Genomic DNA, 26,790 nt, shown 5'->3' with positions numbered 1-26,790 from the left:
TATTCCGGTGAAGTACAGTACGTTATCTTCACTTGCGATAAATGGCACTGGCTTGAACAGTTGAGGTCTTCTTCATAGAAATCCTCCACTATTTGCATTGTAAGCACTGGAACTACCAAATGAAACTTTATGAAAGTGCAACTCAAATTTATACATTTCTTATGGAATTCCAGACCAAATTTTCTTTTCCAGAAAAATCTGTAACGCTCTATAAAAACAAATGTAAAGTGAAAGGGAAAAAAAAAACAGTATTACTCTGCATCAGTTGAAATTTTATTTTCTTAAAGTACTTAACAAAATTGGAACTCTGTGAAAAGGGTAAATCCTTCCACCAGGACCCAATATTTTGTCATTCAGCAGATATTGATGGGTGCCTACTCGTGTGCTCGATACTGTTCTAGATACAGAAAAATTAAATGACAGGCTCAAGGCTATACAGAATCTCAGTGAGAAAGCCAGTAAAACTTTAAATAGTCTAGTCAACCAATTGAGATGCTCATTTCACTACTTTGCTGCTGGTAACTCACTTATTCCTCATCAGGTCATTTAAAACTTTTTTATTTCACATTTAAAAACAATAATTTTACCAAAAAAACCCAACGGTTTTCAAAGGAATTGTGACACGAAAAATGGGACACCATTAAATTGAAACCAACTTATTTTACCTTAATTCTTATTTTATTCCGGTCGTCACCATTTCGTCTTATATTTACAAGGAGAAAATATGGGTTTAAGAGAAGCTAAATCTCTCTCTTTAGGTTATTCAGTCTAAAAATTATTTCTTCCTAGTAAGTTCTATTCCTTCTAAGCTGGACAACTTTCTATCCATCGTTAATATAATGTTGTAATAGCTACATTCAGTTCTATTATAGGTATAAAGGACACTGCTACATCACTAGCTCTAGCATGAATAAACTACAGAGATCTCCTACTTTATAACTCAGGGGAATATTTTCATCATTAGCCACAGACCATCTTTAGGTTTTCCCCTCTGCAGTAAATACAACTAGATGTGTTATTTAATAAATAAACATTTACAAACTACTATAGTATTTTTAAAAGTCCTCTTCCAAGATATGGTTTGTTCATCATATTACCTTAATATTATTAAGTGTAGAATAAAAAGAAATGCTCCGTGGCAATAGTTAACACCCCGTTTGTTCATGAGCATTTTCTTCTACCAAGTGACCGCAAGGGGTCAAATCAACAAAAGTATCCAACTGTCGTGTGAATGGATGGATTCCTTATCCCTAACAGAGAGGTGCAGGTATGTGCTCAGGGTCTGATGATTTTTAAAGTAGTTTTATTTAGAATGTGAGAGCTGACATATAATTGGTACATCCCTTATGTTTTTAACCACATATACAAAAAAGGATAAGTGAATGAAATTATATTGTGGCTCTTACCTAAAGAATGTGCTGCTGTGGTTTTGGAGCTGAAAAACCGCCCGAGCCCGAGATCACCAAGTTTGACCACCCCAGTGGCCGTAATGAACACATTAGCTGGTTTTATATCTGTGAGTAGAATGAAGGGATCAGGTGAAAGATAATGTCAGTTTACGTATTTTCAAAGGATTAAAAACCACTTTTCATGATAGAATTTAACATATATCTTAAAAATGAAAGTCAGTTTGAATTTTGAACCAATTACTTTATTTTGAATAATTCTGATGTATCCTAAATACTTCTGAGTTCTCAGTCCCCTAATAGATAATCATCAATGCAGCATGATGAAGACCGCTACTAATTTTCATTTAAAATGTTTTGTTTTCCATTTTCAAATAAACTTTTTTGAAATTCAAAGCACAAAATAAATTTGTGTTCTTTTCATATCAATTTTAAGTAAGATATCTTACTAAATATTAATTGATATTTATTTACATAAAATATAAAATCATAACTACTATGTATATAATTATCTACTTAGATGAACTTACAAATCTTGATTGCTTAAATAAATTGTATGGAAATTTTTCATACCCCTAAAATCAGTGGATCAATTCCTTAGTGATGTAACTTTGAGATACTCTGCCCAACCATTTGGATAAGAACATATTAAGAGCTAATGCTGGAAATTAAAAATCTAAAAACAATACACATCTTTCATTTGAAGGAAAAAAAAACTCTCTTCCTTATGCATATTCAATTGCTTTCCTGCATCTATCTTTTCCTTTACCAACATAATCAGTAAGATGCTCAGAAGAGTCAAGCAGAATAATAACTAATTCTCATTCTTATTTAAAACCAAGTAGGGATTTACTTAAAGGGTTATCATTTTAGTAAAATTATAATTCGGAAATAAATTACCTGAGAAAGCACGACACTGTGCAATGACTGGAAGGCATTTATTCTTAAGCTGCCTAATAACGTGCGCTGTTTCTAACAACGGTGAAAGTTACTCACGGTCTTCTCTTACCTCTGTGCATGACTCGCCGAGAATGCATGTGCTCCAATGCACTGCAGAGCTGCACGAAGTACTTCCAGACAGTTCTTTCAGGAATTAGCCTCTTTTGTTTCTTAAAATGCTTTTTAAAAAATTAAAAGTAAGGATTATAAGAACTAAAGTATCTTAAGACTAGATTCTGACATGTAAAAAGCTGTTTAGTCAGAAAAACATCTACTTTTCTCTACTTATTACCAACTAAAAAGCATACCATTTTCTACAGTGAAATGATTCCAAGAATTTTACCTGACATAACAGCTTAAGTTTCTCCCTGTTATATCTAAAGTTAGCTCAGGCCATATCATGCTACATCTGTGTAATGTCCTACTATTTCAAAAACTTAACATCTATATAAAATAATTTCTAATCCTAAAAGGAAGATGTCAAACTTCATTTCAAGAAAAGCCAGAATAAAATAGTCTAGAAACCTGAAGGTAATTACGTTCATTAATAGACAATGCTTCTCCTGATAGAAGGTTTCACTATAGAATTCCTTTTAAATACTGAACCCCTTTGGTGATCTGAAATATCACTTAACTTATTAAAAATTAAATAAGGAAAAGGGATTTATGTAAAAAGTTTTCATGAATATTTCTATTGCACGTTACAGGTCGAACTTGCACTTTGCTTTGAACGAATGAAACAAAATTTCACAGAAGAAAAACATTACACGAAGGCCCGGGCAAAAAGGTGAGCACCGATAAGCTAGCAGGAGAAGGAGGCAATCGATAAAATAATTGCAAAACCAGAGGTCCGTGTTTATGCCCATTTTTCTACATTATAGTGGCTAAAAGAATATACTAATAATATACTCACTCAAGAACAAAATTCTTAAGTGTCATAAGATTCATTACATAAAATTATTTTTCAAAAACAAAAATGCAATTGGTTTCCTATTTAACAATACTTGTAAATGACCGACATATTTAAACAAGTTTTCATAAAATTTTCTGATAATTTTAACTTTTTAAAATACATATAGTTATTAAGAGATACCAACATTTAAACATGTACTTGGATGCATTTTATGTGGAAACTTGACATTTTGGGAAGTTCAACTGATTTGATTATTTGTTATTGAACAGGGAGAAACTGCACTTCAACTAATTCCAAAACACAAATCTCCATCACTTTTTACCCCTGTGACCAGTTGAGGGCAGGCTGAAAGGGAACACAACACAGGGAGACCTGCTGACACCCCTACTTCATACGGGGCCAACAATCACATCCATGTCTCCCATGCACTCAGCATACCAAAGGATGAATCTTTAAGGAAAAGCTAATGACTTTAGGTTAATCTTTACCATAACAGATCCCATGGAAATGAACTTATTAGCAATTTCAATGGCTATACCATCAGTAGTAAAAAGCAAATAACAATTGGATGACCCGGTAATTAAAAAGCAGTTCAGGGTATTTTACTAAAATGCTGAAAACCTCCCATACCGTGTTTCATTATTAAGTATTTTTAACTGCAGGCTGTGTCAACATCAGTTTTCATTCTAAAGGGGCAATGCTGCAAAATCAGTTCTGCACACATCACTTTCTTTCAGACTTGGAAGGAGTCCAAATAACTCCTGTCTATGTGCTCTCCTCGACGCTGGATTAGCATATCAGAGACTGTTTGATGTCAATAGGAAGATGGGGACCAGGTTTCTTTTCATTCAAAAATAAATATACCGTATCATGTAAGTATCAGACCATGAAAGAAAAATTTTATGCTTTAATATAGATTCTGAAGTCATCACGAGTATAATTAATTTGGCAGCTTACTTTTAAAGTCCCCATTATTTAAAAAATAAATTATACAGGAAGAGGCAGAATGAAAAAACTGTCCTCAAAATGCACATTAGGGAAGATGTTATCGGACCAAGATGGTGCGATCATTTTCAGGTTTTTATATTCTTCTTTGGGACTGTCTCTTTGAACAACAAATTAGAGATGAAGACAATAGAGTGACATCAACATAGTGCCACTAGACAGAATGACCTGGCAAAAGGTAAGTATCCACATTAATAACAGGTTTTTGAAGAATAATGTTATGGAGTTGATCTGATTATAAAAGAAATCCAAGGCAGTTTTATTATGTCATTGGTATCTTCCAATATTATTTTTTATGTCTGTTTAAACATGTAGTTTTTCAACCATTCCTGAAGAACAGGGATTTTTTTTTTTTTTTAGAAAGCAAATACTTATGATGAGAAAAGCCTGTCTGTTCTGATGGTGGCACTGTTGGCTACCTCTTAAGAAGAGGATGAACAGAAAAAAAGCAATGAAAATCTGAATTGTTTTTACTATTGGTAAAATTTATATTAGCACTATAAAGCAGGAACTTCCATAATACCAAAGTATTAAAAAAAAAGAAGAATCTTTTCTTGAAACTTATTCTAAAATATACGTATCTTTTAAAAGTTAATTCTCTAGTCAAAATAGCATTACTGTTCAAAAATCCTACTTTTTTCTGAAAAAAGACAAAAAGACAGCCCTATCTAAATATTTAGCTCTAGATTAGGAAAAAAAAATCTAATGCAAAATTTACAGAAATAAAATATTTTGTAGATATGTCATGTGGTAGGCTTTTAATAAAGCAGTAAATAATGCAACCAAATTTTTTCAAGGTTAGTATCAATAAAGATTTATGTGAAAAAGATGATTATGTGATATAGCACTTTTACTATATTTGTCCTATGAAATAGAATTGTAACTCTTTTATACCTGAAAATAGAAGAGGCAGAAATTAGCCCTTGGTATACCTGATCACTTGGACATAATTTTTATTTAGTCTTTGTAAGTCGGCTAGTCTTTTCTCTATGCAAAGCTCCAAATACTAATTGTTTTAAAAGCATATTTTCTATCTCTATCAACGTTATTCAAACAGACACTGAACAATATTCAAATTATAAAAACAGATGTAACAAAAAGCTAGTCAGTGTGCATATAAAACATATATAAAAATATCACATTGTACTGTATTCTCACTTATGTGTAAAAAGATTACCAGCATTTCTCTTAGGTGAAATTCAGCATACCTAGTAAAACACATTTGCATTGCCACTTAAGTGATGTATATTAATACAAAGGAGGCTAGTTGGTGTAAGCTGCTTCCAGTCAAAGACTTTGGCAAAACAGTCACAGCTTTTTTTTAAATCGTCAAACATCTTCCTACAAATTAAATGCCCAAGACCAAATGCAATTATACAGTGAACACTGAATATCAAAGTGCCATTGTCTGGACTCAACTGGATCTCTCGGTTCCTGCATTCTAGCCGCTACAACTCCAAGAGGGACACACATTACTTATTACTTCTAAGTTTTGCAGTCCTAGCATTCCTCCTCCAGAAATCTTGGGAAAAGTTTCAATGATGTTACCCAGTATAAACTCATCCACAGAGGAAGAACAAAAATTATATTCTTGTTTTATACATATATATAAAATTAACCTCCATGGTATATCAAAATATTTAAGTTCACAGTTTGGTATGCTAATCTTTAAAGAAGAAAGTTTTCAGACAAAACACCTGGAACCGCCAGGGCCAGCTTCGTGGGCATGCAACCTGAGCAGCCAGCAGGGCTCGGCACTAGTTTAATGCTCTGCTGTTGCCATCTTGAAATTCTTAAGACTTTTTTAACTGGGGAACCCACAATTATGTAGCTGGTTCTGGAACCATATACCAAGCATCTTTAGAAATGTAGAGCCATAGTTAAAAACAAAGAGCAACAAATGGGGTTCTGCTATGCGAGGCATTCTTGAAAGATTAGGAAAAATGATAATGAAATAATGAGAAATAATGAAGTAATAAGAGAACCAGAATTACAGGCACCGGCTGTTCCCCATCTCTTCCAAGTACCTAACAAGAGGAAGCAAGTAATTTATGTTAAATCTAAGGAAGTATTTGCGGCCTGGGAGTGTCGTCAAGTGTTTTATGTGCCACTAACATAATCCATATTCACCTTTTAATAAGAGACTCGATGATGAGGCTTGACGGTAGCTGGTTGTGTGACCTTGAACAAGCCACTTAATCTTGCTGGGCCTCAGTTTCCTCACTATATTAAACAGAGTCTGGAGATGACTTATGTGGTCCCCACCACCTCTAAAATACAACCTACGGTTCTACAGTCTCAGTTACAAAAAAACATAAATAATAAATGCCTGCTTGGCACGTTTTCATACTTAATTTTACTAGTAGGTCGTATCCTTCAAATCTCCAGTTAATAAAAATAAAGCAAAAAAATATATAATAATACCTCAGGGATCCCCATAGGTCCAGTTAATACTATAAATGGTCTTCACGTGGGACGACAGGTAGTTAGAGTTCTTTGTTATAAATTTGTAATTAGGTCAAACATTTACCATCAGAAGGGATGTTACATTCCCAGACAAGCGTATCTCTGTAATTATAATGCATTTTCATAGGACTACAGTTTGCAGTGGTTATTTCAAAGAATTAAATGCACAGAGACTGGAGGACGGGACAGACGGGATGCTTCTGCAAGTGTAACTGGCAGTTCTGAGTGATTTTTATTAGATATTAATCCTTCGATGGAAACGTCTTTCTTCTGAAGGTGTAAGGAGGTCTTAGCAGACTAAACTGCACCAATATTTGCTATACACATTTTGGGAATTATATAAATGCGTAAAGGAGTTACGCCTCCGTTAGAATTTTGCTTTGTAATACTAATTTGCAGCATGTGAATATTTTCACTCTTGGCACCCTGAATAAAATTCAGAATCTTAAGTTGCTTTAGAAGGTGCCAAGCAGAATGGCATTGGCAGCCATGGGACCACTGAAAATACCTATCGCTGGCGTCTCATTTTATCTACTGTGATAAAACATTTCCCATCCAAGCTCAACCAGTCTTTTCCCTTTCCTGTAATGCTGGAAAATCTGCTAAGGGTATTAAGCTGTTTCTAGATTATAATTTAACAGAATATCAATGTAAGCTCTTTCATTTCCCCAAGTCAAAACTGTATAGTGTATTAATATAAACTGAAAACATATTTCACCTTAGGGTGGAAAATGTGAAACAGGTAATGATTTTTTCTGAGCAATTAAGTTTTGGAAAAAACCCTTACATGATTTAGCAAACAAGAACGCAAGCTCCTATAAAGTCACAATGTTCATCCCCCCACAAAGTTGTCTTCTGAACATTGGTGTATCAACCTCAAGGAAGCTTACCCAGGACATTAAAAATATCCACAAAAAATCTACGAACGCATGAGAATTATTACAAGGGACGATCCCTGCACTGCCACATGGATAATTCTTAAGAGAAGCTTCCATGTTACCCAAACGGAGAGAGAAAATACTTGGAAATACTTAAGATGCTTTCTCTACTGCATCAGAGCGAGAGCGAGAGAGAGAGAGAGAAGCAGTCAGTCTTCTGGAAGACACAGAAGGTCAGAAGATAAACGGAAACAGGTGCCTCTTTCATGGATTCTTTCGGGTTATGTTACACCGGACAACAGAACATAGCTTAAAAGATATTTCAATATTCTCGATGGACAAGGAAAACACAGCAGGACAATAACGAGACAGTAGAAGTCCCTCAGTAGAAACCTAAATGAAAAAAAATGGGACAAGAGTGTATCTCTTCTCTTTACTGAACTGTCTAGAGCCACCAGTGCTGCTGCCTGTGGTATCATACGGTTTTTAAAAGGCAGCTTTTGACGAATATGACCTTCAAACTTAAGGAGCAAAAAAGCTATCTTCTGATTTTCCCCAAGTAAACACAGATCAAAACTTCTACATCACCTTTTAGTTATGCTCACAGAATTACAGAATGGTCATTATGGGACATGATTTGCAAGCTACTAAAATCTCTAAGTTCTATACTACTTCACTATCAAACTCCTTAAGCATCAAAGAAAACCTAAGTGATATTTCCCCAGTAACACTGCCTCTATAAAAATAATTGTGTATAACACACCTACACGTACATACCATAAGTAGACATAAATCTATACGGATCCATCGGTGTACGTGCATTATGTGTGGGGGCCTATGTATATGTGCCTATGTATATAATATTCAGTTCTAGAGTTTTTTCCAGATAGTGCCATTAACTTGTAACCTTCAGACTTCTGAACAATTCTCAGGTGATCTATAATATAAGATAGATAACAATCTTATACAAAAGACTCAGTGGGAAACAGCCTGCATGAGGAATCACTGGCAATTCTCAGAGTTGTCTGGCTTGGGCTACACACTTGATGCCAGACGCTGAAATGGCAATTGTAGGTATCTCGGCAAACTGTAAATCAAGTTATCAAAGATAGATGGTACTGCTGAGAAGATTTTACTGCTTACAAGTCCAAAGGGCAAGAGTGTAGAAGACACTTCAAAGCGATTTTATTTCTAACACACCCTCTCAATTTGGATAAGTACAAATACAAATGTGTTTGCAAATCCAAAAACAACCACACCAAGAAGGTGAACAAGATTTATAAGTTATAATATTTGAAGACAATAATTATCTCCAAAACACTGTTGGTATTTAGCTAATTTATCAACGTCTGTGGTAAGCAGAATTTTAAGACATACATCACTCCCCAAAATTCCCAGTTCTGGTGTATAATGCCCTCCCCTTGCGTGTGAGCTGGGTTGTGAATACGACGGACCATCATTCCCATATCATGATATCTTACACGGCAGAAGAGATTGTGCAGATGTACTTAAGGTTTCAAGTTGGCTGCTTTTGAATTAATCAGAAGGGAGATTATCCCAGGCAGACCTGACCTAATCCGGCAAGCTCTTCAAAGAACAGAGATTCAAAGCCAGAGAGACTCTCCTCCTGGCCCTAAGGGAGCAGACTGCCAGGCTGCGGAGAGGTCCCTGTGGCAGGGAATAGCGGGCGGCATCTAGGACCTGAGGATGGCCCCTAGTTGACAATCAGGAAGGCAGCAGGGACTTTAGTCATATGACCCCATATGGGGAACTGAATTCTCCCAACAACCGATAAACAAGGAAGAAAACCCTAAACCTCAGATGAGGTCACAGCCCCAGCTGGCACCTTGATTTCGGTTTTCTAAGACCTTAAGCAGAGAACCCACTAACCAGTATGTGAACTCACCGTCCCACAGAAATTGTGAGATAATAAGTTTATGTTGTTTTAAGCTGCTAAATTTGTGGTAATTAGCAATAAAAAGCTAATACAAAGTGTATTTCTAAACACAGTAAAAATCAATATATACAATTAACTTTGTCTGTATAAAGGAAGAGTCTGAAAGGTCCTACCAAATTTAAGAGAATGTCACACAAGTGGTAATAATGTAGAACATACAAAGCTGACAATCCAAGACAGCCTATACCGAATTATATTAGGAATAAGAAGAAATAGCCTAGATCAGGAACAAGACAAGGATGCCCACTCTCACCACTTCTATTCAACAAAGTTGTAAGTCCTTGCCAGAACTAGGACTCAAGAAAGGCAAGAAAGAGAAGCCACCAGAATTGGAAAGGAAGAAGAAAAATTGTCTCTATTTGCAGATGACATGATTTTATATACAGAAAATCTTAAAGACTCCACCAAAAAGCTGTTAGTTCTAATGAATGAAATCACTAAAGCTGCAGGATACAAAACTAATGTACAAAAATCAGTAAGGTTTCTATACACTAACAACATATTATCTGAAAAAGAAAGAAAGAAAATGATCCCATATACACTAGCATCAAAAACAATAAAATACTTAAGAATAAGCTTAACCAAGGAGGTAAAAGATCTCTACTCAGATACTACAAGACACTGATGAAAGAAATCGAAGATGACACACATAAATGGAAAGGTATCTTGTGTTCAAGGTTAGAAGGATTAATACTATTAAAATGCCAATACTATCAAAAGCCGTCTTAAATTCAATGTAATCCCTATCAAGATTCCAATGGCATTTTTTACAGAAGTAGAAAAAATAATTCTAAAATTTACATGGAACCATAAAATACTCCACAGCCAAAGCAATTCTAAGACCAAAGTGGGAGGCATCACATTTCCTGATTTCAAGCTGTAGTAAAAAGCAATAGTAATCAAAACAGTATGGTACTGGCATTAAAAACTACAAACCAGTGAACAGAATTGAGAGCACTGTTAGAATGGACACCATCAAAAAGACAAGAGGTAAATGCTGCTGAGGATGTGGAGAAAAGGGAACCCATGTGCACTGCTGGTGGGAATACTGGTGCAGCCACTATGGAAAACATTATGGAAGATCCTCAAAAAGTTAAAAATAGAACCATCGTATGATCCAGCAATTCCACTTCTGGGATTATATCCAGAGGAAATGAAAACTAACTCAAAAAGAAATCTGTACCCCCATGTTCACAGCAGCATTGTTTATAACAGTCAAGACATGGAAGCAACCTAAGTGTCCAGTGACAGATGAATAGATAAAGAAGTTGGGATATCTGTATGATTTCACTCACATGTGGAAGATAAAAACAATGACAAACAAACACATAGAAACAGAGAAGTTACCAGAAAGGAAGGGGGGTGGGGGGAGGGTGAAAGGTGTACAGGGTAACATGTGTACTGTGACAGATGGAAACTAGACTTTCGGTGGTAAACACAATGTAGTCTATACAGAAGCTGGAATATAACGATGTACATCTGAAATTTATATAATGCTATAAACCAATGTTACATCAATAAAAAATTAAATAAAAAACAAACAAAATTTTATAGGGCTAGCCCTGTGGTGTAGTGCTTGGGTTTGGCACACTCTGCTTTGGCAGCCCAGGTTCACAGGTTTGGATCCCGGGTGCAGAGCTACACCACTTCTCAGCAGCCATGCTGTGGTGGCATCCCACATACAAAATAGAGGAAGACTGGCACAGACGTTAGCTCAGGGTGAAACTTCCTCAAGCAAAAAGAGGAAGACTGGCAACAGATGTCAGCTCAGGGTGAAACTTCCTCAGCAAAAACAAAACAAAGCAAAACTTAATGCTAAAAAAATAAAACGCATAAATACAATAAGTCTTTAAAATAAACCTAATTCAAAATACAATACATTTCTTTTAAATTAATAAAATCAAACTTTACGCTTTGTTTGCAATAGCACTGGCTGGAGTGTCAGGACGCAGGGCCGTATAAATTGATAATGGTGGTGTCAGCTAGTTCAAGCTTTCCAGACAGCAGTTTGGCACTGAAACCACAGATATCCTGGCTCATTGAACCCACTTTTGGGGGTTGGAATCTAAGAAAATAATTCAAAAGAAGTATCTGAACAAGGGTGCTTAGAAGTACTATTTATAATCATAAAAAGGAGGGGAAAAAAAGAAACAATAAAAAAGACTGCACAAACTATGGTTATTAATGCACAGAATACTATACTGTGATTTAAAATAACAGAGAGGTATAAATGAGTAAATATAAAATACTGATGCTGTTCAAGAATACAAGAACCATACACTGTACGTACTGATTACAACTATAAAAAAAATCTATGCCTATACACTGATACAAATGGATGTGAGTTTAGAATAAAAGTAAATATCATTTAAAAAAAGTAGTGGTGTATATATATCATGGAATATTATTCAGCCATAAAAAATGAGGAAATCCTACTATTTGCAACAACATGGGTAAACCTTCAGAGTATTATGCTAAGTGAAATAAGTCAGAGAAAGATAAGTCCTGTACGATTGCACTTAGATGTGGAATCTAAAAGAAAAAACAATCACACAGCACGATGGTTACACAGTTAACACTGCTGTATGATATACAATTTATATGAAAGTTGTTTATAAAGGGTTCTCATCAAAAGAGAAAAAAATTTAAGTAAAAACAAAATGTAAGTCAAACCATTATGCTGCACACCTTAAACTTATACAGTGATGTATGTTAATTATATCTCAATAAAACTGGGTAAAAAAAGAGAAAACTACCCTTAACTAATTATTTGGAATTGTGCCAAACTCTTAGCACAAAATAGATATCCATTGAAATTACGCGTATTGCGTATTTCACTAAAAAATATTTGTAAGAATAATATTCAAATACTTCCTTCTTAGCCAGTTAGGTGTGATACGAAAATCCTTTCGGCAGATAAAAAACTTCTGAGTTTCTGCTCAAGAGATTTATTACATGGGGTTATATTTTGTTTTATTGATATTTTAGCAAAATATAGGTTTTAAAAAAAATAATGTGAAATATATGCACTTATATTTTCTTCTGTCTCAAACTGACTTTCTAATAGATAATTAAAAATATTGGAACTTATAAATAGTTCAATGAATAAACTACACTTTGGCAAAACGGGCTAGGAAAATTTAACAGATATTTTAGCAATATTTTTACTGACAAGCTGAAATAAACAAAGCTCTTGTTTATGTAATTCTGAAATTAGTCTTGCAACTCCTCTACACTGAGTTTCCATCACCAAGTATGTTTCTTGACATTGGAAGAGTGAAATAAACAGTTTTAACAAGGCATACTACAAAATGGAGCATGCATTGGCCAAATTTGGGTACAGTAAAGAAAACGTATAGCATATGGATCACAACTTGATAAAGTGAAATCTGTTTTGTAAGAGTCTATTTTCCTTTAAAATTCTAATTACTGATGATAAAGAAATACATGATGAAAAATTCTGGATTTCCTTTTATCCTAAAACTCATCTGGGAAGTATTTCATCTGACCACAGCCTCAGGTATTCCTTTGTCACTAATTAGAGAAATACTGAATATTTCAACTATAAATTGCTTAATTATATTTGTCAGCCTGCTCTAAACCAATTAATTATTTACTTCTAAAAATCTTTGATGCTTTGCTATCCAGAGGTTCATTTCTGGAATACAGACCAGGAGCTACATTTCCTCTATGCCAATTAAGCTGAAGACTTAAGAAGAGAAATGCATTGTTGTGATGCACAATGATTTACAGTATTACTCACTATAAAGAGATGAACCACGTTCCTTACAATTGCAGTATCTACTGCCGTCCTTAACAAAGCATTAAGTCACTACCACGTTCCTTCATGAAAGAAGTTCCTATGATTTTTTCCTAATGTAGTCCCTTTTATAAAGAATAGCTTACAGCACAAATAAGAATGTTTAGAAAACAATTTTAGAGTTTCTTAGGGCCAAAAACCCTTCCTGTATCAGAACACTGTCTTCTCTCATGGCAGCGTACACTCAATATCTTAGTGACTCCTCTTAAGACCAGACTGTGAAACAGCAGGAACCTGCTGTGACTGTCACACCACCACCCATGCACACCCGCTGACCCCTGGAACAGAGCAGCGTAACAGAGGCCAAAGAATCAACTTTGTACATATATTCACCACATATTTATTGAGTTACTCTTATCAGGTAGCCTGGCGAGCAAAGCAGACACAGTCCCTGTACTCAACAGGGCTGTCAGTCAAATGGGAAACAGAGACATCAATAAATTAATTCCACAAATAAAGGCGTGATTACATTACTGAGTGCTGTGAAGGAGGAGAGTTCCGCGAGGATTAATAGCATTGAACAGTCAGTGGGTGAAAGGAAACACCCTTGAGAAAGTGATGTCTGGGTGGAGAACTGAAGGATAACAGGCATAAATGCAGCCAAGAACGGGGGAGAAGAGCACGTCAGGCAGATGGAACTGCATGCACGAGTGCCTTGGAGGAGGGAAATGCATGGTACCCTCAAGGAATGGAGAGGTCAGCGTGCGGGAACCCTTGAGAGGGAAGCAGGGCCAGACTCAGCAAATACTTGTCAAGCACCCACTCTGTGCAGGCACTGGCCTCAGACCAGGGATCCTTGAGTACACAAAACACACTGAGAATCCTCCCTCCGAGAGCTTACGCTCTGATCATACAAGGTTCAGAGCATCCTGTCAAACACTTTCATCTTTACCCTCAATGGGAAGCTCAAGAAGGATTTGAAGGCAGAGGTTTTCCTCGTTTCCTCTCCCTCCTCACCTCCCTTAGAGACTGATGGAGAAACAGATTTGAGGAATGGCTGCTTAACGCTGGGAGGTTAGCTGCGCGATGACGGTACTTCCTACCACAGGGAGAGAAATGGAAACGGAGCTGGGTGGAGAAATCCGAAAGACATTTGGAAGAAAAATAAACAGAACTTGGTGACAGATTGAAAATTCGAGGTAACGGAGAGAAGCATGGAAGAGAGGCCTGGTCTCCAGCGAGCGTGGCTGGATAGACCGATAGGCGCTGAACCCGGAAAACGAGAGGAGGGTACTCCGGGAGGAAGACTGTGAACCTCTCTGCAAACACACTGAATTACACTGGCTCGGAATTAAAAGAGAGCTCCACAGTAAAGATAAAAAAATTGGATGTCAACAAGAGTATAGAGAGTAAGTGAATGAGTAATTGAATCCACAGGCATGAATGAGATCAACTACAAAGAGTGTAAAGCAAAAAAAAAAAAAAAAGCCAGGACTGAAACTTTTAAAACTCCACCATGAAAGGCCAGCCAAGAAGAAGAGAATGACTCAGTTACGAAGAATCAGTCTCCAGAGAGGCAGGGAGAAAATCAAGATACTTTGGGACTCAAGAAGCCAGCGGAGGAGTATTTTAGGAAGCAGAATATGAAACGCAGAGCCAAACGCAGCAGAGAGATCAAGCAGAACGAGGACTGGAAGAGGTCCACCGGATTTGACGACAGAGGTCATTCGAGAGCCATTTCTTGTAGTGTGTTTGAAGTGGGGTCAGGAGTGAGCGTCTTACTGTGGAGGTGAAACAGAGCTAGGGCAGGAAGGAGGAGGATGCAGGCGGAGGGGTGGGGAGACTTCGATCAGCAGTGTCTTCTCTCATCACCTTACTTCAAATAGCAGCCCTTCTCCTCCACGCTCCTCATTGCCCTTCTCTCCCTGACTTTTCTCCATTGCGCTCTCCAGCATCTGACTCACTGTATATTCCATGTGCTTATCATTTTGTCTTCCCCGCAAGAGGTAAGTTTCGTGAATGAATGAATGAGGGACAGCTGTGCCTGCAGGCGTTTGCATGTGAACGTCGGTAATTCAACAATGACCTCAGGATATCCGAATGATGACAGAAGGGATCCAGAAGACACACAACAGTTTAAGTGGCTGACACACTGAATTCAAGCTGGAGAGCAGGGTTCTTAACCAACTGCTAGAGAATCTGTGAATGCCTTGATCAGAAAATCCGGAAAGCTGTCTAACAGAAAGCAAATTGCATATGCATCAACATTTTTCCAGGAAGAAGGTCAAGGGTTCCCGGGAATTCTGTGACACAAAAACCTTTAAGGGCCACTAAGGAAAAACACATGGATTTTTGCATCAGACAATCCTAATTTCAAATACCAGTGTTTCAATTACTAGTAATAATACTTATCTTCTTTAAATGTCAAATTTACCTCTCAAATCCTTGCGAAGAGTAAATACGGTAACGCACATAAAGCACTCAACATTGCTTTTAAAAACCCCTTACAATAAGCCCATGTAGCACAGGCTACTGGCCGTGCTCAGCATCTGTTGAGAGACTGAAGATACAACTGGACAATGGCCAGACCATACACAAAAACAGAACTTTGACCCACAACCTGCAGCATCCTGACCAGGAAAGCAACCTTTTATCTGTAACAAACCACCCAGGAGGGCAGCCTGCTCTAAGGCAGACTCGCAGGAAGCCAGCCTGCTGCCTCCCGTGACAATCCAGGAAGCTCAACAATCGCTTCTGTAATAATCAGCCCCAAATGGCCAGGACTAGATGAATAGCTCACTGTTTCCCTAATTTTCATCCCTGCTTCCAACTCAGGACCAATCAGAGAGAGCGAAATATGCATTCTTACCAATCTCCTAGGACGCCCACTTCTCGTGAGCTCGCCTGCAGTTTCCCAGGCCTGCACGTCCAATTAGGGCACACCTTCTTTCCTTTCCTTTCCACTGTAAAGATTTCCTACTCCCCTGCCTGCACGTGAATCCCTGCCAAGATGTTAGCAACAGCGGTGGACTCCCTTGTTACAGCAAGCTCTGAATAAACAGCCTTATTAGCTTTTCTCCTTTGGTTGGTCTGCGCTGATTTCCAGACTGTTCGCCTCGTCTTCCAGAGTGATAGAAGTTTCGCCTGGTACAGGGTCGGCCACATGAAGAGTGTACATTCCAGCCTCCCTTGCAGCTGGATCTTTTCATTAGACTAAATTCTGGCCAATGGGATAAAACTGACGACGCTGAGCAGCAGCATCCAGTGATGTACCTTAAGATACAGCCAGCAAGCACCCTCTGCCCCTTCAGGCCTAGGAATGGCGATCTCATCAGCTGTAAACAGGCCTGGTCTCTGAGAATTTGAGAGATCAGAGCTACCTTATTAGCCCCAGAATTTTATGTAATAGAGAAATATTAATAATAATAATAATGGTGGTGGTACCATTTACCTAGGTTTACCATGTGTCAGTGTTCTTAGCTCTTAATAACTATCAGCTAATCATTTAAAACAACCCTATGAAGTAGGTCCTATTAGTATTTTGTTTCTGAGAAAACGTGTCACACAGAAGTTAAGTCGAAGACAAGCAAGCAGTTTTTAGGCTACTCTTATTTAGAAATTTCTACAACTCGTAGCTGAACTTAAACCCAATTAATATGCCCTTAGAAAAGAACGTTAAGTAACTTTTAAGTGGTCGAATCAGCGTTTGATGTGCAGGGTCTGAATGCAAATGCAACGCCCACTTTCTTCTCTGGTGAACCCCTCCCAGAAAAGTTCAGGCTGCTCTGGAATCTCTTTCTGCCTTCTCTCCCCTGATGGCCAAGGACACAGGATCAGGGTGGTCTGCTCAGAGAAATCAAGCTGCAAAATCTCAGCTTTAGCTCACAGAAGACAACCCTCTCGGTCTATCCCCAGGTTGGGTTTGAAGTGTTTCCACATCTATGCTGACCAGGGTGAACCTCGCCAGGTACACCAGCTTCATAGTCATAATCACCACCATTGCCAACCACTTCTCACGGATCTACCATATGCCAAGCAACCCTCTGAGGTCTTTAAGTATCTGATGTGCCTATATGTTTAACAGACAACTCTGTTAGAAAAAGTGTAACTTCAGTTTAAAAAAAAAAAAAAGGACAAAACTCACCTTTATCATTCTGGACAGATCACCAGCATCTGCTAATTCCAAAACTATGTTTAGCTCATTATCTTCAATGAACGATGCATAATATTTAATTACATTTGGATGGTTGAGTTGCTGAGAGAAAAACAAAAAGCATCAAAAGTTTTCTTACTGTAAATTCCCAAGAGTTACTTAAAGTTTCATAACTTAAGAAGACACTCAAGTGTTACTGTGTTTCATTTGTAAGTTACAGAAATCTCACCATGACAGTAGATTTTTCTTTAATCTAGTGAATTTTGAAACAAGTATTGTAATTATTGAAAGTAAAACTAGATATCAATTTTATTTTAATGTTCTTTATTAGAAATAATAAATTATGCACTTAAAATTTTAGAAAGTATTGCTATATCCAATAAATACATAAACAGATGGCTATAAATGAATGACCACATTAAATCACCAACTGCTAAAAATTATATCCTTTAAAATGAGAACTGTCATTGAAGGGCACTCAAAGATAAGAGAAGAATCCTGTTTTATTCCTATTTTGAAATTGGGGCTGATCCTAGTATAACTTAGCCAGTGGTAAAAAAAAAACAAAAAAACTGGCATCTACTATATTGTATCTAAATATTGCTTTTACATGAAATAATATAAATATACTGAATTTACCTATAGGGTTGATTCATAAAATAATCCTATGAAAAATTTTACCTTGTAGAAATATATGCATCAGTCTATACAAATTTATAGTCTTTTTGTACCATCTTTTTGTTCAATCTTTAAATAAGTTAACACAAGACAGTTTCTCAAAGAAAATTATTCAAGAATTATCCCAGGTAGTATATATATGATTTCCTTCTCTTTTTTCTACTTACAGGTTTTCCCCCCATATTTCCTATGATGATGATATATCATTTCTCTAATGATGATATATTATTTCTCTAATATAAGTTTACATATATTTTAAAAGCAGTTACTTCATGTCCCAGGAAATAACTAAACCTAACAGAACAGTTGGAAAGCACAGCTTATTTTGATCTTATTCTCATTTTTTGGGGATAAATCTGATTCATTTTAGACAAGAACAACAATGGATGGTGTAAAAAACATCCAAATCTTATTGAAAAGTGAAAAATAGAACATAAGCCACAGTATTCCCTAAAAGAAATTTCACCAGAATAAAAGCCGGGCAGAGTGAAATCTCATCAGATTCTTTGAGTGGCTGAAAAACTGAAAAGTTGATTCTGACATACTCTACATCAGCCTTTCTAAATCTGGAAAAAAATACAGAACTATTATTTTTTAAAAAGTGAGCCATTTGGATAGGTCCACATTCTCAATACATCACATCTTAAGATAATACTAACGTGCATTTATATTACTTAACCTTCAGAATATGTCTAATTAGGATGGTCAAGAAAAAATTTCTTCAATGTTTTATGCCCATTTTATCTAGTTCCTAGTTTGAAATGAGAAAAAAAAAAAAAAACCAAAAACTAATCCTACCAAATGTTCCAATTAAATTACTTTACAATGAATCCAAAAGGTAAGTAACTATATTCTTCAATATACTGAGATTCAAACTTGCATAATGTTACTTGAAATCAGTATGGCATAAGTCTTAAAAACCTTTCTGTTTATAAGTATGATTATTTTAATAAATCACTTCTATCAACATATTCAGTTATGTTCAAAACAGCCAGGAGTTCGTTTGTTACTCACCTTAAGGAGATCTATTTCTTTGATACAATCAGCACGTGCTTTGGCATCCATTAAATCAAATATCTAAAAATAGAAACCAGAGCTATTTAATAAAATAATAATCTACAGTTCAAGCTACCATATAAATTCATTATAACACTTTACATATAACTATACACACACGAAGGAACTTCCTTTCCAATTAGCTTTTAGGAGCTGTGGAGATCTATAGGTATTTTACCTCATGCTACCCCTGAGCTTACATTTTTCCTCCAAAGGCAGTCAGAACTAAAAACAGGAAAAGAGAACAGCTAGATATTTCAAGGCTTAAGTTCAAATGGAACAGAATGGGAGTTATGATCATTATTATAATGAAATAACAGTTAATATAATTAATAAAATAATCAACAATTAATATGTGCTAAATAGATTCCATGAACTACGTCATTTACTTCTCATTTAATCCTTATGAGGACGATAATATTGGTATTCCCATTTCATAGATGAAGAAAAGTAGGTTTAGAAAGCTTAAGAAACTGATAAAAGTTCACAGAGCTAATTAGTGGGGCAGCCAGAAGCCACTCTCAGTTATCCGGTTACAACCCAAGTCCTCAACCGTTAATCTACATGGTCAAATGGCATCTCAAGGTCTAATGTGAGGTGCATTCCTGACCTGCTGACATCACTCCAAGGAGGCTGAAAACTGGTTCTTTGAAGAGGTGGGTACAAAATCCTACACTTTTTGAGTATGAAGCACAGATATACATACAAATATATTACCATCAGTGGAATTAAAATTTCATGGGGGGAGGAGGGTAATTAGGAAAAAAAGGTCTCAAAAGGCTGCCTGGAAGGTGACAATGAAGAAAAGGTGAGGAAATATCAGTCTAGTGTGAAAAACATAAAAATAAATAATATAATCAAAATTGTATATCTCTGAAAACAAAGAAACCTCTCAATGTTCTAAGTCTGCGGAAAACAAACAGTAAGTAAAAAAGCAACACACTAAATAGTACAGAAAATATGTGAATAAGTCAATACTACAGGATGATTAAAACTGGTCACATAACAAAACCACTTTAATGACATTTCTAGTCCTCAACTTGATCAAGGCTTCCTGACTGAGGAGCCGATGCGTTCCAGGAAAAGGAGGTGTGTAACCAGAAAGTAGCGCCTCGACCCACGTCCTTGTCACTCGGGCAGGAATCACTGGACACCTACAGAGGGCACAGCCTCTTCACACAGGCTGCTGTAATCTTCAGCACATTCTCATAAGGTAGGCAGTACTGGCTCCAATTTAGAAACGAGAACTGAAGCTCACAAAGGTTAAACAATACGCTTATGGTTGTAAAACTGGTAAATGGCAAAGCCAGGATTTGAATCTAGGTCGTTCCAGCTCCAGCGTCTGTGTTTTCCCTATTGGCCCAGGCTGCTGCGGAGTCTAACACACATACACAACTAACTAATAAGTACTAAAATATGTGTGTAGAAAGTGCGGTATCAGAAACCTACAGAAGGAATCCTCATGTGTGTGGGGGGGAATTATAGGATTCTGCCAGCCAGAAACGACAGATGTCTAAGGCACAAAAGTCTACATGGAATGTGGGTGTATAATTACAGCTTATAGGAGGCAACTTTTGCTTGAATATCATTCTTAATATCCAGATATGCACACGGTTCTAATTTTTCCTTAATTAAAAAAACAATATGAAAAATTTTAAAACAAAAATAAAATCCATAAACTCACTGCCTTAAAGAATTCTAACGTTGCTTGCTCCCTTCCATTTCTTGTACGATGCACCTGTCCTTTAGGTAGTGAAAATAACTGCAGTACACAAAATGCTATATGCTTTTTCACCTAAGACTACGGGCAAATACTTCTCATATTTCTACAGTCTTCAACTTATTTTGGTTCTACTGTTTCTAACGAAAACTTCAAATATAAGTTTATGTCTTGCAAGTTTTTAATGTGAGACAGCCGAGCAGTGTATACTGTTAAGATTTGAAAAAATAGAGAATCTTATCCTAGTTAATGGTTTATAAAAAGAGAGAGAGAAACTGGATGGTATCAAAGTTCTCCTGACTTAATTCAAGTACCAGAAAAGGAAACGTGTGTGCTAGCACGTGCATTAGAAATAGCAACTTCCCTTTCCTCCACCAGTAGTCATCCTAATCATCTCAGCCACGGCAAACTTGCATTAACTACTATGATTTCAGAAGGGAAGAGAATGGAATGAAAGGAAAAGAAAAAAAAGGAAAGGACAATGAGTGGCAAACACTATCACAACATTGAACTAAAATATCTAGGAAGAAATGTTTTTGCAAACATCAAGTCCACGTATGTAACAAACTTTGGTAAAATGAGAGAAAATATTAGATTTAAATGGACACTAATAGCAGAGATTAAAAAAAAAAAAGAACTCCCCATATTAAAGCAAGCAGGTGACCCTACTCACTGAAGGAAAACCTTACATGCCACGATCCTCTTCAAGAGCATCCTAGCTTCACTCTACACACAGACGGGTAACAGAGATAAGGTTAACCTGCTCACGGTCTTGCTTTCCATCATTCACAGTTTCTATCAAAACTATGCTATTATTAGATTTTATTATAGATACAAATAACAAAACAGGCTTCCAGTCCTTAAGATACACATCGTCAGACACAGAACGCAGACTGGAACACGGAAAATCACAGGCAGGAAAGTGTGGACACTTCAGGAAGATTTCTCATAGAAATAAGTAAAGTCAAATGTTCATTACCTTAAAGAAGTAAGCTTTACATTTAGCAATTTTACACAGAAAAGTCACTTATCCCCCAAAATGCCAAAGAATGCCAGAAAAATGATGTTGTTACTATATAACACGTTAAACGATGATAAATATTAACGTCAACAGAAAATTCGGAGCCTGATGTTAGTTACAGGTATGAAATACAAATACACACACAGATTGCTTACACTGAAAAGTCAAAATGGCAAGAGAAATAACTGATTCTTGCCAAATCATGGATGCTGATGTCACTCGCGGGAACTACAAGTCACAGGGGACTTGATATAACTCCAAGAAATGTGAGGGAGAACAAAATTTTAAATGCCTTTGAAGGAATTCCTGAAAACTTTTTTTTTAAGGAGACAGAAAAGGATAATTCTTGTACTAGCGATTAAAACGAAGAAAACCACAAACTTGAAGGCACATATAAATCTAATCTCCCAGTAACCAGTGCCTCTACGATGGGAGCAATATTAAAAACCAAAAGATAGCGAGTGAAATGAGAATAAGATGTGTAGAGAGCTTTAGGAAACCTTTCCAGACACAAACTACCCAGACAGACGTGTGCTACACAGAAATCACGACTCTTTAATTCAACATTTATAATTAAGCTAATTTAGAATTACGAATTGACTTCTATTTTTAACTGAATTCCCAATAATATAAAGTCACTCCTCAAACACTGACAGAAAGAAGGATTGCTGACACATTTAAGGCAAAACTAAATTCAAATACATTTTTAATTGGGAATTCAGAAGTATGTTATCTCTCTTTTTCTTTTAGCCAGCAAGTCAGGGCAAAAATAAAAACTGAATCTTTAGATTAATCATTCCCAGACAGAGTGTCAAAGCTGTCTGATCTCATGAGCAAGAAAACGCAACACATAGGGGAAAAAAATCTGGATTTTGTAAAAATATTTTTCATAAAATATTTACAAGCTTATTTTCAGAAGACATCTTTTTCAGCTCTACCAGAACTTCTGGGTTTTTGAACTTATTTTATACTTGGTAATAGAAAAGTCATTAGCAGTGTTCAGGCAAGTACTGGCTGATAAATTCTTGGTATTCTCTGAATCATTTTAAAAGTTTTCTTCAAATTTTGCCAAAATCACTCATGACAAATGAAACTGAAAAAGCTAACACTAGATATCTTTTCAAGAGGAAAAAGAGGCCTTCAAGTAACTTAGAAATGTCCTTGAAAAAGCATATGTCAAATTGTGAGAAGAAAAAACACTTAAAATGTAGCAAAGAAAGTATTTAAATATGTATACTAAGAGAGTTTGACAAACCTGGTATATCTAAGTAAATCTTGCATAAATAGAAATCTTAACCAAGTATCTCCTGGGCCTCCCCAGCTTTATAGAGCCCGAATAAATGCACTGAGCAGCTTGTCCCTAAATTGAGTCCTGTATTCCATGTGACAAGACCTCTGTCCTTCCCCTTCTGATTTCGCCTCTGAACACGCCTCTGTTCATCCCAGTGTTCTCGCCCCTCGAACCCCCGGTTCCAGAACAATGTTTCCATCCCTCTATTCCAACTGCCTGACGGCTGTGCACACACACCCTTTCCTACCTGTTTTTGGGGTCTGTGAAGGGGACCCTTAAGTCCCAACTCTACCACAAGGAACACTTTTGCTACCAGCCTGCAATTTCTGCTTCTCCTGCTCGCTGACTGGCAGGCAGAGACTTTCCCTTCCAGAGCCTCCCTTTCATCTGAAGGGGCAGAAGACGAGTGAGGGGGTTAGAAATCCACAGCAGAAGGGCTGTGACCTCTCTGGATATAAATTACAATCTCTGAACAAGAAAAGTTCCAACTAATTATAGTCTCGACCACCAGCCCTTCCCTGTCTAAGTACACAGGCACTCTGAAGGGTGGGGCGGGCGGGGACGGGGCGGAACTTCAGCAAGGTGAGTCGGAGAAGAGTTCCACACTGGTTTCAGAAACGTGCTCCCTCTAACACCTGGGCGGGCAATCCAGCTGCTGTCAGCCTTCCTGCCTTAACGCATGTCTCAGAACTGCAACTCAAAAGACAGGCCTCAATTTCCTTCTTGTGCATTCGTTCAGGTCCTGGCAAATGATGGCATGGAACTAGGTACATGATTGTGTCACTAACTATTCTCTGACGCTGAAAAACTCTCTGTTTCCAAAGGATGCCTTTTAACTCAACAGGCTAGTATATGGTGACCTAACTTCCAGTCCATCAGTAGGCCCTGTTCAATAGGTTTCCTTAAAATTAAAAAGCCTCTAAAAATCACCCCAAGAAATTCATCTTTTGTTGTGATTTTATGAAGCTTGAAGCTCAGCAAAGCTTAGTCAGGGTCCTACAGGTTAAGGAGCCACCCTCCAGAGGAATGCTGGAAGCGGTGAGTGAGAACGTGGGCACAGGAGGAGCAGACAATCCAAAATCACAACTGTGAGAGGAAGAGAAGCCTCTGAAGGGACCAGAGAGGGGGATTCCCAGAGAAGTAGGAGAAATAAGATGGGAGATCACAGAAAACAGGAGAGGCAAGTTTTGCAAAGCTGTGGGTGTTGAAGCAACAGATTGAACGGAGATGTCAGTAAGAAAGTCAAGTGATGACATGACAGCCCGAGAAGGCAGGCTGACGTGGGAGAAATGGGGCAGCTGGTGAAAAAGTCCACAGGAGGCCGAAGAAGAGGAACCCATCCGGAGCATAGGCGGAGTTCAGAGAACATGAATCAGGGTAGCTGGGCAATCGTGAAAGCACATCAGAGAGCAGAAACTGTCTCTGTCAAACAGGAGAGGACATTTTCTGCTGAGCAGGAATGCATATGGGCTGTGACTAAGGCTTCAAAGTAGTTGTTTTTAACTTTCATTGTGGACAACATTATAATCATATATCTGCTGACTTGGGGTTCTTCTTACAATGAGGTTAAAACATTCAAGTAGCAAGTATAAGAGAGGACATTTCTTAGAGAAATAACCTGAGCCCTTCTGTGCTATGGGACGTGGAGCAATGATGACATGTGAATAGAGAAATGAAGAAATACACAGTGGAGATAAACCATGATGAGGGAGATTCTGAAGTGGAAGCATCCATGTTGCTCGAATAGCTAACAAGGTCCAAGAAAAGTAAGAAAACAATTGAAACTGGACTTCAAATAAGAAGTTTGGAGCATATGGAACAGTGTGCGCAGTGTCAGGATGATTCAAAGAACAACTTTTGTTGGAAAGAGGGAATGAGAGAGAAATAGGGACTGTAGTTAAGAGAGAGACTTTTGAGAGTGTGAGAGAGAACAAGAGTGTAGAGAAAGCCAGGAGCGTGGACTGAGAGAGCTGACCGAGCGCCCTGGAGTCAGGCAGGCGGAGAAAACCGTGAGGCCGCATCCTAGTACAGTCAACACGGTGCCCTGGAACGGAGAGAAGAAAAGGAGAGTAAGGGGCTGAAAACACATTTTTTTTTAAAAAAAAAAAAGTATTGCCAACTGGCAAACAAGGAACAAGGATGGAAAAAAATATTTAACTGGATAGCACTGGCTTCAAAGATGGAGGAGCGCCAGCTGGTTGGGTGTAGAACAAGGCCGGAAGTGCAGCGGATAGCTAGCAAGCCCTCACGAAGACGGTTCTGCAGTACCCCACGTCAAGGAAGGAAAAGCGTCTTACACTGGAGAGGGCTGTGAGGAAGTGGGCAGGCCAGATTCATTCAGAGAACAATGACTAAAGATCTACTGTGGGAAAAAGGTCAGACGTACTGCTCTTAAAACCTGCCTCCTGAACGAAAGCTAGGATGTCATTTTATTTGCTTTTATACATTATTTTAGCTCTAATGTTTACAAACCTCTAAAAATCTCCTATTTTATAATTTTTGTTCATATGGCCAATAATATTACTTATTTAATAGCTGAACATGTTTCAATTAATCATGTTGGCCTTATTATTGCTGTGTACTGAAGAGGGTGAATCCATTCTCTACACCGCAGTCTGTGCAATCTTTAAAAGATATACCAGAATTTATCACTCACCTGCTTAAACTCCTCCAATGGCCATGCATTACCCTTACAACAACAGATAACATATAAGTAACACATAAACCTCTCCACAGCCTACAGACAAAACTCTCAACATCTGGTTCCCACCTCGCTCTCTAAGCCACGCGACTTCTCTCCTTCAGCCCATTTACTGAGGTCACAAGGATTTGTGGTCAGGACACTCTGAGTCCATCCTACCGTTCGGGGCCTCCAGGTGTGCTGTTCTCTCCACCTGGAACCCGCTCTGCCTGGGGCTCAGGACTCCTCGTCCTCCACCTCGGCTTAAAGTTCACATCCTCAGAGAAGCCTCTGCTACATGCTCTATCTCAAAAGCCCTCCTTCCCCGGCCTGGTCTGCCTCTAGGACCACACCATGGTCACGTCCTTCTTGGGCAGGATTATTTGATTTACTGTCTGTCTTCCCCACAAAAATATTGAACTCAATTGAACCCCTAGTGTTGAATACAGTGTCCGCCATATAGCAGGTCCTCAATAAATATTAAATGAACACAATAAAAATCCTCAAGATCATAAATAAAAAGTTATTTCAATATTTACTCATTGGGCCTGGCCAATAGAAGAAATTATAATTTTAAATTTTTAAGATGAACCCATACAATCAAAACGTGTGTTATCATAATGCTAACCCTAAGGTACTGAAATCAGCTCAACACAAGGTTGACATAAGGGAAGCCATACTGTAGGAAAGAGACCATAGTGTAACTTTGAATGACCTCTGACTAACCAACCCAGCTAGACTTGCACCCTCCAGGAGATTCTCCTGTTCTGTAGATTTTATGACCCCTGCTAGTGCATATACCTCCTAGCTGCGATAAGATGATAACTTCATTCTTTTGAGTTCCTTAGGAATGTGATGACCCGCAAA

General features: G+C 37.5%; 1 protein-coding gene across 2 annotated transcripts in view; it reads right to left on the bottom strand.

The window, feature by feature from the left end:
* NEK7 (NIMA related kinase 7) overlaps positions 1-26,790 on the bottom strand; it is a 159,192-nt gene that overhangs the window by 36,906 nt on the left and 95,496 nt on the right. For both annotated transcript variants that reach the window (XM_046678617.1, XM_046678618.1), the window contains 4 exons: positions 19,170-19,232; positions 17,469-17,579; positions 2,416-2,524; positions 1,407-1,514 (listed from right to left, as the gene is read on the bottom strand). In XM_046678617.1, the coding sequence (XP_046534573.1) occupies positions 1,407-1,514; positions 2,416-2,524; positions 17,469-17,579; positions 19,170-19,232 (391 nt within the window). The remainder of the gene's footprint in view (positions 1-1,406; positions 1,515-2,415; positions 2,525-17,468; positions 17,580-19,169; positions 19,233-26,790) is intronic.

Source organism: Equus quagga, chromosome 12, assembly GCF_021613505.1.
Source record: "Equus quagga isolate Etosha38 chromosome 12, UCLA_HA_Equagga_1.0, whole genome shotgun sequence".
Classification (NCBI taxonomy): Eukaryota; Metazoa; Chordata; class Mammalia; order Perissodactyla; family Equidae; genus Equus; species Equus quagga.
The sequence above is the reverse complement of the archived record's forward strand: the minus strand, read 5'-3'. Positions and strand labels throughout refer to the sequence as shown.